The sequence below is a fragment of the Stegodyphus dumicola genome, chromosome 11 (assembly GCF_044657685.1).
Source record: "Stegodyphus dumicola isolate Sdum_Otavi_A_Nest chromosome 11, ASM4465768v1".
Lineage (NCBI taxonomy): Eukaryota > Metazoa > Arthropoda > Arachnida > Araneae > Eresidae > Stegodyphus > Stegodyphus dumicola.
In genome coordinates this window covers 142204195-142224446 of record NC_140778.1, presented here as the reverse complement: position 1 = coordinate 142224446, position 20252 = coordinate 142204195, and the positions used below count along the sequence as shown (strand labels likewise).

General features: G+C 35.2%; 1 protein-coding gene across 1 annotated transcript in view; it reads right to left on the bottom strand.

Annotated features, from left to right (window-relative positions):
- LOC118195312 (protein O-mannosyl-transferase TMTC3-like) overlaps window positions 1–20252 on the bottom strand; it is a 580765-nt gene that overhangs the window by 277761 nt on the left and 282752 nt on the right. Inside the window, exons 3-4 of the mRNA XM_085827263.1 lie at window positions 9552–9741; window positions 7431–7567 (exon numbers count right to left, since the gene is read on the bottom strand). Of these exons, the coding sequence (XP_085683389.1) occupies window positions 7431–7567; window positions 9552–9737 (323 nt within the window). The 5' untranslated portion in view covers window positions 9738–9741. The remainder of the gene's footprint in view (window positions 1–7430; window positions 7568–9551; window positions 9742–20252) is intronic.

Genomic DNA, 20252 nt, shown 5'->3' with positions numbered 1-20252 from the left:
CACTTTTGTTCCATAAAAGTTCTAGCATAAGCGTAATTCAGCTAGCCGATTGTTGGAAAAAAAATGTTGATTTAAAAAAAAAAACAAAAAAATACCATGCCTTTGCTTCGTGAAAACAAAACGGCGTCCAAACAAAAAGTAGCAGGTTGCTGTAGCAGGCTTGGTCGCTAAATTTTCGCCAAAAATTCGCCAAGTTACCATAATCCAAAGATTAACCGATGATTCTCCACAACCAGAATTTGGTGATTGGGTCCCCTAAATCCCAGTCGCCCTTTAAAAGGGGGAGTATATAAGGTATTGCTCCCGCCTTCTTAGCGTGCCTTCGTGGTGTCGTAGTCTGCACGCTGGGCGCATATTTCAGGGGTCCGTGGTTCGATTCCCGGCGAAGGTGTTGCTCATTTTTCACTTCTTCTGTTTCAAAAAAAAAAAAAAAATACTTATGTCTGTACACAGTAAATGTGCACTTACTACAAAAGAAAGAGAAAATTAATGTTTTTTGGCGGAGATGTTTCGAAAGTATACTATTACATCCTAACGGGCAGACGCGTGTTATTAATCTACAAATAATATATAGTCCATAAATTTAGATTTCTGTAACAGACGGTTTCTAATTTCTACGTAAAAATTCAAGCGAGTGGATTAAACAATTGCATGAACTACTTGATTAAATCTGTTTTATTACTACTGTTTCTTGAAATCCACCTATTTCCTTTGCACAGTTAATTAAGAAATAAAAGCTGTAGTCAGCGCAATGTAATACGGTCATTAAGTTAATGTACATCATAAATTAAGTACCTTGAACAATGATTCCTGTAATAAAAAGAATGGAGGAATTATGACCTGGCGACATTATACTTAATTCCGTTTTATGATAATTCCATCCATTTTATGGCAATAAATGAATTCAGATCCCCAAAAGGAAACTTTAAGACTTCTACAAATGATTTTAATACTTCTTTAGCAATTAGAAATAAAATGATTTACATATAGGCGGTAGGAAAATCAAATTGCTTCGCCATACAGTTATTCAGAAAGGGAAGCTTCATAAATACTCCCGTTTAAAGCTCTAAGTAAACACATTTAGTTTTATGCAGAGAAATGATTTTTTTAGGAGGGTCATATACTATTATCGCAAGCACTCGCTTGATACACGCCCGTTAATATTCTGGCAAACGTCGCGTATATATTTCATTAAAACATGTTTCATATTTATTTACAAATCCAGCATTATAAAATGTGCAGCCAGCACCATGTTTCCAGAATGTTCTTCTTCCGGTCATAAAAGCAGGCCATTTCCATAAAATGCCCGGAATTTAGTTTACAATGAAATGTTTATGCCATGCTTTTATTTCTGATGTTTTATGGATTTTGTTTTTATCGTTATGTTGACTGTTCGTAGAATTTCTGTTGAAAGTAGACGCTCAGGCTATTCGAGTAGGATTAGAAATGGTGAAAGAGGGAACAAAGTAATGTTTTAGACTTATATCTGAATGTATAATGGCTAAATAGTTAGGTTATTATGAGTAATACTGCTTTATGTGCTTTCGAGTTTCCATTTCATGAGCATCCCAAATGCGTTTCTGTTATGTTGATTTTTCATTCCCGTTACATCGCAGCCTAAGTTTATTACCTTTCTTACGTATAAAAATAACGCTTCACAAAGAAACAAGAGTCTATTAAATGGATTAAAAATTACTCAGCTGGAGTTGGCAACAGCGTACTTGTTTAACAAATAATTACCTTTCTTTTTAGTGAAATAAAATAAATTTTCAACAGCATTTGTTACGTTTCAGAAGCTCTACTATTATGCTATATAAATTTTGCCTTAATTAAAAAGTTACTATTTCATTAAATATTGTTTGCAGTATGTTTGTCTTCTAACGGACAACCTGTAGATTCATTATGAGTTTTTGAAGCAGGAGATCTAAACAATGAGCAATGCCATCGCCGGGACTGGAACCTGGACCTCTCGAATACGCGCCCAGTGTGCTGCCGTTACACCACAGAGGCGTACAGGAACGAGGAATCTTATATACCCGCTTTGGCTGCTCAGTAATGTTCCTCATAGGCCGTTGTGTGTTGTTCGCTTTGGCGGCAAATCCAAGGGGTATAATATGTACACGGAACATCCAAGGGGTATAATATGTAACGGACAACCTGTAGATTCATTATGAGTTTTTGAAGCAGGAGATCTAAACAATGAGCAATGCCATTGCCGGGACTGGAACCTGGACCTCTCGAATACGCGCCCAGTGTGCTGCCGTTACACCACAGAGGCGTACAGGAACGAGGAATCTTATATACCCGCTTTGGCTGCTCAGTAATGTTCCTCATAGGCCGTTGTGTGTTGTCCGCTTTGGCGGCAAATCCAAGGGGTATAATATGTACACGGAACATCCAAGGGGTATAATATGTAACGGACAACGTATAGATTCATTATGAGTTTTTTAAGCAGGAGATCTAAACAATGAGCAATGCCATCGCCGGGACTGGAACCTGGACCTCTCGAATACGCGCCCAGTGTGCTGCCGTTACACCACAGAGGCGTACAGGAACGAGGAATCTTATATACCCGCTTTGGCTGCTCAGTAATGTTCCTCATAGGCCGTTGCGTGTTGTCCGCTTTGGCGGCAAATCCAAGGGGTATAATATGTACACGGAACATCCAAGGGGTATAATATGTAACGGACAACCTGTAGATTCATTATGAGTTTTTGAAGCAAGAGATCTAAACAATGAGCAATGCCATCGCCGGGACTGGAACCTGGACCTCTCGAATACACGCCCAGTGTGCTGCCGTTACACCACAGAGGCGTACAGGAACGAGGAATCTTATATACCCGCTTTGGCTGCTCAGTAATGTTCCTCATAGGCCGTTGTGTGTTGTCCGCTTTGGCGGCAAATCCAAGGGGTATAATATGTTCACGGAACATCCAAGGGGTATAATATGTAACGGACAACCTGTAGATTCATTATGAGTTTTTGAAGCAGGAGATCTAAACAATGAGCAATGCCATCGCCGGGACTGGAACCTGGACCTCTCGAATACGCGCCCAGCGTGCTGCCGTTACACCACAGAGGCGTACAGGAACAAGGAATCTTATATACCCGCTTTGGCTGCTCAGTAATGTTCCTCATAGGCCGTTGTGTGTTGTCCGCTTTGGCGGCAAATCCAAGGGGTATAATATGTACACGGAACATCCAAGGGGTATAATATGTAACGGACAACCTGTAGATTCATTATGAGTTTTTGAAGCAGGAGATCTAAACAATGAGCAATGCCATCGCCGGGACTGGAACCTGGACCTCTCGAATACGCGCCCAGTGTGCTGCCGTTACACCACAGAGGCGTACAGGAACGAGGAATCTTATATACCCGCTTTGGCTGCTCAGTAATGTTCCTCATAGGCCGTTGTGTGTTGTCCGCTTTGGCGGCAAATCCAAGGGGTATAATATGTACACGGAACATCCAAGGGGTATAATATGTAACGGACAACCTGTAGATTCATTATGAGTTTTTGAAGCAGGAGATCTAAACAATGAGCAATGCCATCGCCGGGACTGGAACCTGGACCTCTCGAATACGCGCCCAGTGTGCTGCCGTTACACCACAGAGGCGTACAGGAACAAGGAATCTTATATACCCGCTTTGGCTGCTCAGTAATGTTCCTCATAGGCCGTTGTGTGTTGTCCGCTTTGGCGGCAAATCCAAGGGGTATAATATGTACACGGAACAAGCAAGAAACTTTACATAACCCGCTTTTTAAAGGGCGATTGGGGATTGAAGGGGGCAGTCTCCAAATCCTGGTAGTGAAAACCTTCATCCACCACCTTTTAATTCGGGCGCCACTGTAAATAAAGGTTACAGCCGAAAACATCGCGGCAAAAACATCGCAGACAAAAATGTCGCGGAGAAAACAACGCAAGGCGAAAACGTCGTGCTACAAAACATCGTGGGAGAAAACATCGCAAAGAGAAAACATCGGAGTTCTAAAACATCGTGGTACAAAACATCGTCGTCGAAAATAAAGCGGTTCAAAAACATCGCAGTTTAAAAACATCGTCGTCGAAAATAACGTGGTAAAAAATAAAGTATCTACAAATCATCGCATGACGATAACATCGCAGACATTCTTTTTTCAGGCATGCTTTAATAAGTGTAAATGGATATTCCCGTAATGATTTGTGAGCGCAAGACGGAAAGAAGGATAATTTTTACTTTCAGATTTTTTATTAATTAATAAATTTTTGCTGAGAAAATAAAAAGGAAACTTAAGCATAAAAAATTAATGCAACTTATAGCACTTAATAGAATTTTAAGCCGACATAGTTAACTAACAAAGGCCATTAATAAATCATTTTTATAAAATTTTTACTGGTAATATTTCATGAAAAGTATAATCTATAAGTTAAATTTAATTTTCTATGCCTAAGTTTCCTTCTTACGTTTTCAGCAAAAATTTATTAGTTAATAAAATATGTGAAAGTAAAATTTATCCTTCTTTACACCTTGCGCTCACAAATCATTATGGGAATATCCATTTACAATTATTAAAACCTGAAAAAAGCATGTCTGCGATGTTATCGTCATGCGATGATTTGTAGATACTTTATTTTTTACCACGATATTTTCGACGACGATGTTTTGTACCACGATGTTTTAGAACTGCGATGTTTTCTCTTTGCGATGTTTTCTCTTTGCGATGTTTTCTCCCACGATGTTTTGTAGCACGACGTTTTTACCTTGCGTTGTTTTCTCCGCGACGTTTTCGTCCACGATGTTTTTGCCGCGATGTTATCGGCGGACACCGTAAATAAATTAGTTATTTTTGAAACAGGATACCTGAGAAATGAGCAATGCCCTCGCCAAGATTCTAACTTGAACCTCTCGAATACGCGCCGAGTGTGCGACCGTTACACCACAAAGACGTGCAGAAAGAAAGGGAAAAATACCTTATAAAACAACGCAGTAAATATCAGTTTACAAGTAAGAAATTTTCTCATACCTTACCTCGTACTTTCGTGGTGTACGCCAGGCGTTTTGATTCTTAAAACTCCTAATGAATCATCCGAATCACCAGTTAGAGCATCCTAACTAAAATGTGGCGGTCGAAAATTTGGTGACCAAGATATGGTAAGAGGGTCCACTTCTTCCAGTCACTATCTGAGTGGAGGAGAATGTAAATATGTGGATGCACACCCGGCTGCCAATTAGGGAGTCTGGATTTCGAATCCTGAACAGCGCATTGTTAATTTTTCATGCTCCGTGCTTTGAAATAAATCTAATGAACCTGCATACAGTTAACAGCTTTCAGTTAATAGGTATTTTAGACAAGAAATGTGTACTAGAAAAGCTACTTCTGTCTGAACTTCTACAAATGACTTTTCAAAAACTTAAAAGCGCTCTCATTAATGCTAGTTAGACATAAATCTCTTTCTGGAAGTTTCTTTGATTGGAATCGGTGCTTGCTTCTTTTAAGGAGATGGCTGTGATAAATCACATGCTGTAAATTTTACGATTTAGAAACTAAAAGAAAAATAGAAGAAATGGTCAGAAAATGAAAGAGAAGTTTATGCTGTTACATGGAGCTTGCGGAAAATTTTTAGTTTTTCTAACTAGAAACAATATAAGTCACGATGACTTAGCTTACGTAATTAAAGACGTTGTACATTTTGTAAAGTTACTAGGATACACTTTTCCTTTGCAAAGTTATAACATTACCTAATCTCTTCTCGGTTTTTAAATCAGAGTTGATAGCAATGGATGGAATTTCAAATTCTTGAGTGACCTCTAATCTCGACTAAGATCAGATGTTTGGATTCTAAGCTACAGCTTTACCTCTATTCAGCATCTACCTAAATAGTCGAAAACTAGTGCGCGTAGTATAGTGAACACTATCCTAAGATTGAAATCTCTGTGGAAAACACTATAAGGGGCTTTTACTGTGAGTTCTTCCTTCATATCTATAAAAATGATTTAACTGATACATTAGCTAAGGTAAATAGACTTAATGTCCTTTCTTTTGCGGAATATGCTTTTAGGATCAGGCTTCAGATCATTTCCTTTTGGAAACCTACCCCTGATATGCTTGCAAATAACCTGGTGCCACTCTATTAGAGACAAGTAACAGACAGACCCAAATTGCGCTATTTATATTCAACAAGATAATTATGTTTCAGGTTCCAAGCTTTATCCGAGTACGCTTATCATAGGCCAATCATTTACAAATTATTTGTGCATCGGCTGCGTTAGAGACGAAATTGACTCTAGCTAGCTTTTGTTTCCAGATTGTCTCTGGTCTCATGAACTAAACATTTGCTATTGTCCTACAGCAAGACTGAAAAGTGCTGACGGTTGCGCTGACGGTTTGAACATCGGTTGCGTTAGAGACAAAATTGACTATAACCAGCTTTTTTCCAGATTGTCTCAGGTCTTATGAATTAAACATTTGATATTGTCCTAGAGCAAGACTGGAAAGTGCTGAAGATTGTGCTGACTGTTTGAACATCGGTTGCGTTAGAGACAAAAATTGACTCTGGCCAGCTTTCTTTTACAGACTGTCTCAGGTCTTATGAACTAAACATTTGATATTGTCCTAGAGAAAGACTGGAAAGCGCTAACGGTTTGAACATCGGTTGCATTAGAGACCAAAATTGACTCTAGCCAGCTTTCTTTTGGAGACTGTCTCTAGTCTCATGAACTAAACATTTGCTATCGTCCTAGAGCAAGACTGAAAAGTGCTGACGGTTGCGCTGACGGTTTGAACATCGGTTGCGTTAGAGACAAAAACTGACTCTAGCCAGGTTTCTTTTCCAGACTGTGTCAGGTCTTATGAACTAAACATTTGATATGGTCCTAGAGAAAGACTGAAAAGCGCTGACGGTTTGAACATCGGTTGCATTAGAGACAAAAATTGACTCTAGCCAGCTTTCTTTTCGAGACTGTCTCTAGTCTCATGAACTAAACATTTGATATTGTCCTAGAGCAAGACTGGAAAGTGCTGAAGGTTGTGCTGACGGTTTGAACATCGGCTGTGTGAGGCAAAATTGACTCTAGCTAGTTTCTAGACAATTAGCTAGTTTTCTTTTCCAGACTGTGTCAGGTATTATAAACTAAAAATTTGATATTGTCATAGAACAAGACTGGAAAATGCTGAAGGTTGTGCTGATGGTTTGAACATCGGCTGCGTTAGAGACAAAATTGCCTCTAGCCAGCTTTTTTTCCAGACTGTCTTAGGTCTCATGAACTAAACATTTGCTACTGTCTTAGAGCAAGGTTGGAAAGTGCTGACGGTTTGAGCAGATTGATTTCAGAACTGTCTTTCCATTGAACTGTTTCACGTGACTGCATTTATAGTGATTCCGTAAATTGTAGATGGAGAAATATTTTGCACATGGGAATGACTAATTGGTAAATTGTCAGTTCTCACCTGTAGAAGAGGAGGCAAACCAAGGCATGCAGGAAGAGATTGACTAGATGGTATCCGAAAGGGTAAAGACCATGGACGGCGTAGTTCAGTCGAAAACTGAGGACTGTCAATGGACGGTAGGATTTGTGACTTTGCTCCTGAAAGATACAAGCAAGCAATTACTTATTGATACAATTATATTTCAGAAATATTATTCAGCCAATAATTCAGATTCTTTTTTTTAAAAAATTTCTTAAATTTTTTTTCTGAACTTTTCCTTAGGCGAATGTTATAATAATTAATGTCACAGCTCCAGTTTGCGTAATAACTTTATAGTAATATTGTATAGTTTATTTACTCCTTGCCTCACTTTTATATTATTTTTATCTCTTGAAAAATACAAAAGACAAACTTATGTAATGAATGTATACCATTTATAAAAGCACAATTTAAATAAAAAAACTTAAAGCGAACATTACTAAATTATCATTACTTGGGTCATCAGCGTCCTCTACCGGTGACATTTTAAACTAAAATTATTTTGCTGCAAATAATCCTCCGACTTCTCTGTGATCCCTTTCTTGCAAACTGCATTTTTTGTCGTAATTTCTTCCTTTTTTTATGAATTTTCAAAGTTTTAACGAACTTTCGGCTCCCGCGGTATTTAGGAGGCAATGCCTGAAGATAACCGGAACACAATCTGCAGTTTGAAGGTTAATCGAAGTTAAAAGCAACAGTTGGATATCATTTGCAGCTTGAAAATGAGAAACGCTGGAATTACTAATTTGGAAATCAAAACTTCCCGATATTTGCAAACACAAACAATACATCACAATAAAGACAAATAATTCCCACAAAAGTTAAAAGAAGATTTTAAACGGTCACTCTACCCAAAACGCATTTCCTTCGCTCCAATTGGGAGCATCAAGTAACCCTACTTTCCATGCTAAAAGTCAGCCACCCGGACGCCAGCAGTTAGTTAAAGTTACCACGAAGTGAGCAGCTGTATCGCAGAAAATGGCAACAGTAAAATGAGTCATTGAGATGGGGTTTTGATAATTTTCCTCTATTCGTGCTCGCTTCTTGGGCCTACTTGATGCTTGCTTTAAGATGAATGCGCCCTCGGGCCGTAAATTAAACAGCCCTGATTATTACGATAGTGTTAAGATCGAAATTTTTCAATGGATATTTGTAATTATTTTGAGTTTTAAATAAGGACTTGTGTGGAAAATTCAACCCCAAATAAAAAATATTCTTTTTCCCAGAACGGTCGGTTCTAGCCGTTTATAGGCGTTGGCCATTACTAAGGTCGGAATGGTCTATGTATTATGAAGGCACCTAATAAGTGGGCCATCATTGCCTCCATTGAATTACCAAATTTCATCCATGCCTTTTAAGGGGGCCCACCAACGTCCGAGCGGAAAAGTCGCTGAAGACTGGTTGTTGGTACCGAGGTTCGAATCCCACGAAAGGGCTGGCTGCATGGGCGTTTTCATAGTTTTCCCCATGTGTAACGTGTATACGAGCCAATTTCCCTTAGAAAATCTTTCACGAAGACATCCCTCTCCTTAGGCAGATAGCCGTTGAGGCTTATCTTAATCACAGAAACCAAACCTCTTTCGGGATTCGAACCCAGGCCCTTCGGTACAAGTCACAGATTCAATGGGGGCGATTCGGAGCGACCTAAGTAAAAATCATATCTCTATTCCTGTGAAATATTGTGTCTTTACCGTAAATGTAGTATATGTGAAATGTATATGTGTAATGTAGAATTTGAAAAAAAAAAAAAAAAAAAAAAAAAAAAAATGGGGAGCGAAAAACTAACTTCAAGTTTTAAACCAAACAAACAGACAAACAAGTTAAATAAAAACCGGGTAAAACCGTTATTATATACTAGAAAGACTGGTATAAATGTAGCCCCCCCCCAAAAAAAAACACCCTTAAGATTTTTTTTACTCCGTTTTCTTATAATCACTTTAGGAAACACTTGACATGTACTGACACGGGTTCAAATTCCAAGGCGAAACTTTTAAATGTGCAAAAACGAACAGTAAAAATCTTTAATTAACTTCTGAACTTTGGATTTGGGAATATTTATTAGTACATTCTCTAATTACGAGTATGTAAAATAATACAGCTTACTTTTCTGAGAGGGGTTCCCCAAAAATCATTCTGAAAGATATTTCGAATAGGAGTGTGGGGTCTGATGTCTCTGTTGTCCCGAATGGCTGGAAGGTCGTCGAACACCAAATCACAGCTGAGTGAGTTGCTATAACAGGCAACAACTAAAGCGACGAGAACAAGGGGATATATCTTCTCCAGCTCCATGTCACTGCAAGAGTTAGAAAAATTATCATAAGTGGTTTGGACACATATACATAAATTAATGCAGAACATTATGAATAACCTAATCTAGACAACGGATTTCTGAACTACATTTGGCTAAAAATGTGCCTTCTTACACGCTGGCTGAATTGCTTGTTTTTGCGTAGAAACTAAATTGCTTTTTTAATTGTTTTAACTGTATTTGATGTTTTATGTTTTTATATATTTTTAGTTTGGTCACATTTACATAAATTAAGACAGAACAATAATAACCTAATCTAATAATTTCCAATAATGATAACTAAATAACGAATAACCTAATCTAAATAACGGATTTCCGAACTACGTTGGCTAAAAATGTGCCTTCTTACTCGTTAGCCGAATTGCTTGCTTTTGCGTACAAAGTAAATTGCTTCTGCAACTGTTTTAACTGTATTTGCTATTTTATGTTTTTATATATTTTTAGTTTGGTCACATTTACATAAATTAATGCAGACTATTATGAATAACATAATCCAGAGAACGGCTTTCTGAACTACATTGGCTAAAAATGGGCCTTCTTACACGCTGCCGAATTGCTTGTTTTTGCGTAGAAACTAAATTGCTTTTTTATTAATTGTTTTAACTGTATTTTGTGTTTTATGTTTTTCTATATTTTTAGTTTGGTACATATTACATAAATTAATAGAGACCAATAATAACCTAATCTAATAATTTCCAATAATGATAACCTAATCTAAATAACGAATGACCTAATCTAAATAAAGAATAACCTAATCTAAATAAAGAATAACCTAATCTAAATAAAGAATAACCTAATCTAAATAACGGATTTCCGAACTACGTTGGCTAAAAATGTACCTTCTTACCCGTTAGCCGAATTGCTTGCTTTTGCATACAAAGTAAATTGCTTCTGCAACTGTTTTAACTGTATTTGCTATTTTATGTTTTTATATATTTTTAGTTTGGTCACATTTACATAAATTAATGCAGACCATTATGAATAACCTAATCTAGACAACGGCTTTCTGAACTACATTGGCTAAAAATGGGCCTTCTTACACGCTGCCGAATTGCTTGCGTAAAAACTAAATTGTTTTTTATTAACTGTTTTAGCTGTATTTGGTGTTTTATATTCTTCTATATTTTTCAATCTTTAATGAAGATGTTTGGAGATTTTATGTATTTTTTCCTTGCCGATGTGAGAACTGAAATGACTGAAGGAGAAATATATCTCCAATTTAAATTCAAGGAAGAAAGTTTAAATGCAATGCAGCAAAAAATGTGCATTATTTAATAGGCGGTACAAGGAAATTATGTGGTGTCCCCATCAGATTTAGGAAAGGAAAATAACGCTAAATGCTCTTTAAAACAAACAGAATAACGTTGAGATATTTGGATATGTTCAAATATGTTCAAAGTGTTTTCAAACCCAAATGTAAACTGCTCGCCTAAATAAACATTATGCATTTGGTTATACAAATGAAAAACTTAAGTCTTACTTATAAATGTCTTGTTATAGAAACCACACGAAGCATATAATATGAAATGAAAAATAAAAAAAAAACCCAAGCAAAAGAATAATCTGTTTATTGCGTAGTTTTGAAAAGACTGAATTAAACAAGTTAAAATATTAAAGGAAAACAATTCTTTCTTCAGAGACAGAAAATACCAGAAACAGAAAACTTTTATAAGTTAAGACTTCAGCTAAATGAAAAAAATTGTTTTTCAGAACAAAAAGATACCCAGAAAAAGGATCCTTTTCATAACAAGAAATTGGATTTAAAACATACCGAAATGAAGTCTATTCTTAAATTCTGGTATTGTATTTGATATACAATAGCTTAGAAACATGAACACAAACTGTGTGCGTTAGTGTATATAGTTTTGAAATATTAGAAAAGGAAAGAATCATAAATAAGACGAAACTAGAAAATAAACTGCAATAAAAAGACTAATATGATAGGAATAAAGTAAATTAAAACCTGTGTATTCATATCCCATCGTACCGTTTCAGATAGCCATTTTTGTTTTTTGTTTTTCTCAAAAATTAGAAACTAAATCAAAAATCGTCATCTTTTTACTTAAAATAAATATTAAACGTTATACTTGTGTTGCTTCTTGTTTATGGAATAAAAAGAATGCTAAAAACAAAAGATTAAAAGCTATACATTCAAGTCCCATCGTCCCTTTTTTTAGAGAGCCAGTTTTGCCTTTTACTGTTTTCAGAAATTTAAAAACTAAAGCAAAGCTCTTTAATTAGGCTATTGAAATAAACAGTAAAACTAATGTTTATTTTTTTTGTTTGTTTAAGGTGTGTTTTTGTTTTTTTTTGTTTGATGTTTCTTGTTCAGAAACATGCAGAAATAAAGTATTTTCCTTAAAAAACCTTCAATAGACAATTCAGAATGCTACCGAATTTATGAAACTTTTACCAAAAAGGAGTAATTATGACCAAATTGCAGTCAAATACCTTAAAAATAAAAAACAAATTGTAAAAATTGTGCACTTTTGGTTAACAGACTGTGTAAAAGAAAATGGTTTTAAAATCCCAAATTTCAAAGGTGTTTCAAACGACAAAATAAACGACAGAACAGGCTGGGCATTTAAAGTTGTTTGACTTATCTTTCCATCAATCCTATTTGGATATTTCACCTCAAAATTTGGAAACTATTTCTAATGAACTTGCGGCATTCTTTGCCAAGGTATTGCCACCGAATGGAAATACAATGAAAATTTGCTTCCGTGACACTTAGCCTACAGGGATGGCAAACTTCTGGCTGCAGGTACATGTTAAGTTACTTTGATTTACTTATATTAACTGAAAATAACATTTCTTTAAAAAAAGTTTGTATTTTAGAACAATTGGATATGAAAATCTAATATATATCCAAAGTTGCGCTTTCGAGACATGAAAAAACGCAAATTGAATTTCGTCAAATCATCTAGAACAGCAGATACACAATTCGCTCGAACTTGTTTAATCCAAAGGGACAATCTGCCCAGAAGGGACTATTAATTCGTTTCGGCATTTTGCGTTGATTCACTACAATCGTTGTTCCACTTTCCAAATTGTTGCCACCAAATATTACAGCCCTGCATTATATTTAAAGAAATTAACTAATGAAGAATCTGCATGAATGTATGTATGTTTCTCGCATCGTGGAAACAACGGTACCTAGAGCCATCAAATTCTGAATAACGTACGTTTCCACCCGAATATGGACATCTGTATGCCCAAATTTGGAATTTGTTTTATTATCTATTTCGTATTTTGTAAAACGTTAACGAATTTTTGATTAACAAACTCAACGATTTCAAAACGAGCAATGGCAACACTGTACAAAACAAAACAAAAAAAAAAAAAAAAAAAAAAAAAAAAAAAACATTTGTATCTCCAGCGCGTGAAAATGTGTATCGGAAATTCTAAAGATATGTTCTTTTAAATATTTTGTGATACTGTTGAATTGAATTTTATGTTGTTTATGTGTATCGGAAATTCTCATGCGAGAAGTTTATCACAATGCGAAACATACATACACTTATGCAGATTGTTCATTATTTCATTTCTTTAAATATAATACAGGGCGATAATATTTGGTGGCAACAATTTGAAAAGTAAACGACATTTATCGTGAACCAACGCAAAATGCCAAAACGAAATTAATAGCCCTTCTGGGGTAAATTGGAATACTAATCGTTAGCACTTTACAGACTATCACTACATTTTTGTCTTTATCGTAACTTGTTATTTACACAAATGCAACTTGTTATTTACACAAATGCAACAATTTTACTGCCAAGGTATACCACAATTGTTTGTAATCAATCATTCATTTTCAATAATGTACTCACGTATTTGAATTAGTGTTGTCTTAAGGGTTCTCTAGATCATGGTGGACGTGGTGCTATACTAATTAACCGTATGGTAGAGGCATAGTGCCCACGTCCCCCGTTCCTTATCCTTATCCTTCTGGGGTAAAGCCCTTTTGGCTAAAAATAAAAAGAAGGATGGTATTGCTGGTATGGATTAAGGCAAAACCTAAGATGTAAAAAGTGGATATTTAGAAGAATTCGTGCAAAATCACGATATCGTTGATCAAAAGTTTTGCAAAGTTTTCAAAATCAAAACGTGAAGTGTGCATTTCTGTGGGACATTACAGTATACTGTATTAAAGAATGATCTATCTTTTTAAAGTTCCATACTTTTGATTATAAATTTAATATTTTGAGACCAATTACCAGGAAAAACACGGTAATTTATTTTAAATATTGCTTTCATACTAATTAACGGTTTTTCACTTAGTTTTATTTCCGTCAATAATCTTTAATTTTACGAGCAGTGTGCTTAGTTTTAATCGATTAACCTAACGTTGTTAGTAACGAAATATCTGTTCAAAATTTTGACGCACACCAATTACAGTACAGTGCTATTTAAAATGTAAAATACTCATCTTCGTTGTAACACCTATCGAAACATCTACATTTTCTCCATCGATTCCGGCATTTCTGGAATCATTGGCAGAATACCTCTTTTGTATCTGTCACAGATTTTTCGCCGCATTATTTTAGGTAACTACAACTGCGTAAAAACAATTACCCGATAGAATTATTTTGATAAGCGAGCTTAAAATGTCAGAAATATGGCAAATAAGTTTGGCATATAATGTATAAATTTGGCAAATAATGTGACGGCAAATAACAGAAAATAATAATGGCCGTAAGTTTGACAAAGAATGCTACGGAAAATAATAATGGCCATAACTTTGGCAAATAATGTGACCGGACATAAGAGGGATCAGTTTCTGATCTGACTCATTGTTCAAACTTTTTTTTATTCAAAATGCACTGTGATGTGAGAATAAGGTATTGTTGCGTGCGTACGGGTTCATAATAGATGATGAAAAGTGATGTCTGATGAAAAGTGAATACAATTTATTCCTATTACAACAAATAAAAACAAAATGCTGAAATTTTTTATCACAGATATTCGTAGTAGATATCTGTAGCAGTAGATGTGTTCGTAGTAGATATCTATAGATATGGTAGTAGGCATTTTATCACAGATATTGACAGTAGTTATATTTTAAACTACTGAAACGTTAAAAAGAGCATAGTTGAAAGTACAGAGAAAGCTAATCCTATCTCACAGCGAATCCGCTACAATCAACAACAAAAACATAGTAAACAACTTAACAGAGATGTTTCCCTCTGGGTTTTTATAAGCTTTTTAATCGTGCGTATGCACTTAGTGCTTCCCTGCCCTTTGTAACATTTATAGTACTTATCAATAAATACTGTCTGATTTGCTGCCCCGACCTCTTGGCTGTGGTTCCCGGATAGTTAGATATGTTATCTGACGGTGTGGCATTTTCCACCGCTTGGCAGTTGTTCCTTAGGACGGAGGGCCACCTCGCCATCAGAGTTGTATGTATTCGTGGTATAACTGGAAGCACACTCGACGCGTATTCGAGAGGTCCGTAGTTCGAATCCCGGAGAGACGATGGCGTATGGTTTACGTCTCCTGCTTCAAAACAACCAAATGACTTTACAAGTGGCGTCCGAACTAAAAGGGTGGTCGACGATAATTCGTCCCTACCAGGATTTGGTTCATTCCTAGTCGCCCTTTAAAAAGCGGGGTATATAAGGCTTCTCCTTCCTTTCCACATGCCTTCGTGGTGTAAGTGGAAGCACAGTCGACGTATATTCGGGAAGTCCGGAGTTCGATTCCCGGTGAGGCCATTGGATGTTTTCCACTTCTCCTGCTTCAAAATGATCTAATGATGACTCTACACGAAAGACTCTTCAGAATGATCTAATGACTCTTCACAAAAGACTCTTCAAAATGATCTAATGACTCTACATGAACGACTCTTCAAAATGATCTAATGACTCTTCACAAAAGACTCTTCAAAATGATCTAATGACTCTACACGATCTAATTACTCTACAAGTCAAAACATACTTTAAGTATATTCCTCACTACAACATGAACTACAATATCTCGAATGATGTCACTTCATATCTTTTATTTAAAGAAAGTATGATAATATCCTTAACGGTTAAATTCAGTTGTTGAAAATGATGTAGAAGGAAAGAAAATGCTAAATATGAACATGACTTTATCGAGAAAATTTTAAAGATAAAAATTTATATTGAAATTTAAAAAGCAATTTGAAATCTCAGCAGAAATTCTACTACATAATCGATTTCAATACTATTCTTTTAGAAACAAATATAAGCTCTTAGCAACCAAACTTGTGTATCACATAAGGTTAAAAAAATAACTACAACTTTTCAAGCTATCAGCAGCACCAGAGTCAAAATATTCTTCAATTACTTTTTCCTTGGGATCCTTTTCTATCCTTTCCAAGCCAAGATTCAATTTTCTCGAAAGTCAAGGACAGAAATTTAATGAAAACTTCTTCCTTCGAAGACTACAATGCAAAAAAGATGAATGGCTCTCATTTCGGTCCAAAGATTCTTGCGAAACTTTAATCTCGTCAAACCAGCTTACGAAAACAAAGAAATTGATGAGAAGGGGTTATACGTTTTTAATTTTTTTTCTTTCCATCTACTATCTCCGGAACAAGCCTTTCCAAAACTCTAATGCTTCTTCCGATTTGACATTCAAAATGGCGACAGCGTCATTTTCCACTTCGTAGATTGATTCAGGAAGATCACGTGTCATCATCACGTTATCTGGCTATTTTTAACTGAAATGAAGCAACTACTCTTGTATCGAAAATTAAGCTTGACTTCGGACCATTCCGGGCGTGTGCTTATAGAGAAAAATTTGTTGAATTTAGGAGAAGTTTCAATACATGGAATTTTTATAAAATCGTTAGCAATTTGCTTGTAATAAGATATACTGTGTATCTTCATAATTAAACTGGATTTGCCTTTTGACTTCAGAGAACTGTACTTCGTTTTGAGATCAAACTTTGCAACCGAGGTTCGATCAAAAAATGTATATACTCATTTGAATGGGGATGGGACATATAGATACTCTTTCGAATGGAGAATTTTCTGGGGAGGTACTGTTTCGAATTATACTTTCAATAATTTTGAGAAGATCTGAATACCATTTTGCGATCGATACCAAATTCTCATTATACAGAAAACTAATCTTTCCATAACTGTGTAAAGAAATTAATTGAGTCTGGACATCGAACCTAGGCTCCCATTCTGCGCTGCGTAGAATCATCATTACACAGGAACGACTGTATGGAGTCGACACTGTGTATAACCAATATTATGCGGAATAGACACTGTATAAAATGATACTACAGAATAGACACTGCACGGAATAGATATTGTCAGAGCAGGATAGCCCCTGTATAAAATTTACACTACTGAACAGAGACTACTCAGGATCGACGCTACGCAGAATAGACACTGTATAAAATCAACACGACAGAAGAGATATTACGCAAATTAGATAGACAATGTATGTAATCGACACGGTATAAAATGTACACTACCAGACAGTACGCAGGATAGACACTGTGTAAAACGGAAACGACATAACAGACATTACACAAGATCGACACTGTATATAATCGACACTATGCAGGACAGACACTGTAAAACATCGACACGACAGAACAGACATTATACAAGATCGACACTGTAATCTGCACCGCGCAAGATAGAGACTCAAAAAAAATCGACACGACAGAACAGACATTTCACAAGATCGTACACACTAAATATTATCGACACTACGCAGGGTAGACATTGTAAAGCTTGATACTACAAAATAGACACTGCACAGGATTGATAGTGCGCAGGATAGGCACTGTATAAAATCGACATTACAGAACAGACATTACAAAGGATCGACATTGTATATAATCGAAACTACGCAAGATAGACACTACAGAAATAGAATCGACACTACAGAAATATAATCGACACTACAGAAATAGAATCGACACTATAGAATAGACAACCAAGACTACATAAAGCTGATAGCTTCATGCAAAAGAAACTGGCATGGAGCCGACGTAATCATAACACAGGAAAGACTTAATAGTAAGGAGACATAAACATTGGAAAGTAATTTAATAAGGTTTTTATTTTTGGGACAGAGCCTCGACATGGGATCGACAACGGTATAAGATCGACATGGCTGTTTCAGCTGGAATGTCGATCGACTGCCATAAGAGAGATCGACAGTTTTGCAAATTGGTCGGTGCTAAAGGCTTATTCTCAGTCCCCAAAGGTGTTATTTCCAGTTTTTATAATAATTCCTTTTTCATCTTATATTAAAGCGCAGATACATATAATATAAATAAGTATTTTGTGTGAAAAAGTAATAATCTATGAACTGTTACGAGAAATCTAGAGATCACAAGAAACATGGGAAATCTAGAAATTCATAAGTAAATCTGAAATTTGAATTCTTATCATTTTTTTTACATTTTAGGGTTTTTATTACACCATTAGTTAAAGCCTTAAAAACCATGAATCTTAATGTAATGTGTAAATTAAAATACACTATATGCACATTACTAGAACCGTAGTAAAAGTGTGGAATGAAATTTTATGAAGTCGTCAAATTTTGCATCATATGTTGATGAATTTTATGTTGTGTATGCTGATGTAAGGTTTTATAATCAGCCTGTTTTCTCTGTTTGAAGCCTCAGTGGCATCGACAAGCTAAACTTGAATTAAAAAATGGGAAAAATGCACTGATGTGTGTAAACCTGTAATCGATGCCGAGAGAAAAAATTGATGATATTTTTGGTAATCGAAACAATAAAAAGAATAACGTGTTGGCCTGCGTTGGAAATATGTGCTAAAAATACTTGCTGTACAAATACAATTATTTCTTTCTTTTAATTGTAATATTAAATAAAAATAAAAAATATAAAATAATTTAATATTCTCTGTTTTATTTTTGTCTGACATTTTTTCGCTTCAGTTTTTTGTTCATAATAAATTAGGTCGTTTTATCTAAACACTTTTGTTTTTTTTCAGACTCCAGAATTCCTAAGAGAGGACCTAAATTCTCGAGGAGTACTTTAATTAGTAATGTTAGAGAAATACAATAGACTGATCGCTAATTCGACAAAAAAACTATGTAAACAAAAAATTAGTGACCCAATAAACTTGAGTTTGGGGTAGATTTATGTCAAAATCTCAAGCGATTTCGAAGACAAACAGGTGGTCTCTCTTCATCCGGATAAATAATACTGTGTTAATTTTAAATTCGTTGTAAGTATATTATAATTCTACAAAACTACATTAATGTATAATTCTAGAAAAGTATATTGCTTACTACTTCTATAGAAGTACATTAATTATGCATCTTTGTATATACTTATGTATGTATGCGTATTACACAGAGATATAATAAATACTAGAAATTTCCAGATTTCGACAAATTAAAAAAAAGTGAAAAAATTACTGGATATGATAGTTAAGTGTTATTGATGGATTGCGCCAATTAAAACTTATGCTGTTCTAAAAAATAATAAGCAATAGAATTAATTATCTATCATTCGCATTTCCAAAAGCAATAGAATTACGGAAACTGTTTTTTTTAAGTAGTTTTGTCTTTAGAGGTTTACTGAATTTTAAACAATTTATGAAAAAGGTGCACATTTTTGTCCCATCTAAAACGGAAGAAACATGCCTCCAATCATTGCTTATTTGTGCTTTGCCAAAACGTTTTATCATTTTTGAAAATACTGGTACGTGTTAATTTCTTCATGAGATTTACTTTAAGGGGATGGTAATATTCCATATACGTAAATACATCGTATTAAAAAAACCGAGTTCAAATATTCTAATTTTTAAAGAAGTTACAAGCATTTAAAATATGTAAACAGAGTAATCTTTGCCCTTTAAATTTTGGAGAAAATGTAAAAAAAAATGTATTTCAGCAGCTATTTACTGATGTTATAATTTATATATTTGCCCAAAAGAAGTGTTTATTTCTTAAAAAAAAGGCTAGAAATGTCAGTATTGACAACTATTAATGAATTTGGTTATGTAAACGCTATACGCGTGAAACAGGAGGAAACAAACTAGTTTTACCTACACGTTGTAAAAAAGCGTGATCAACATCGCTTGAACCAAAGCAAAAAGAAAATTTTATCTGCTTGGGGGAAATAAGTAAAAAAAAAAAAAAAAAAAAAAAAAAAAAAAAAAAATCTGAAATGTTTCAGATTTTAAATTACGTCCAAAGGGGCGTTTTTTAACATTTTGTGTGTTACCTTTCTTTATTAAATATCATGTTCCTCGCACTTAAACCATAAGATCCAGTGCAACAGCAATATCGCAAAATAGTTTTAAAACGAGCCTATCTTTAGAATTTCCGATACAGAGACTCACGCGCTGGAGATAAAAATGTTTTTTCTGCACAACGTTGCCATTGCTCGCTTTGAAATCCTTGAGTTTGTTAATCAAAAATTCGTCAAAGTTTTAAAAAAATAGGAAATCGATCATAAAACAAATTTCAAATTTCAAATTTGGTCTTCCACATGCTCATATTCGTTGGAGGATTAC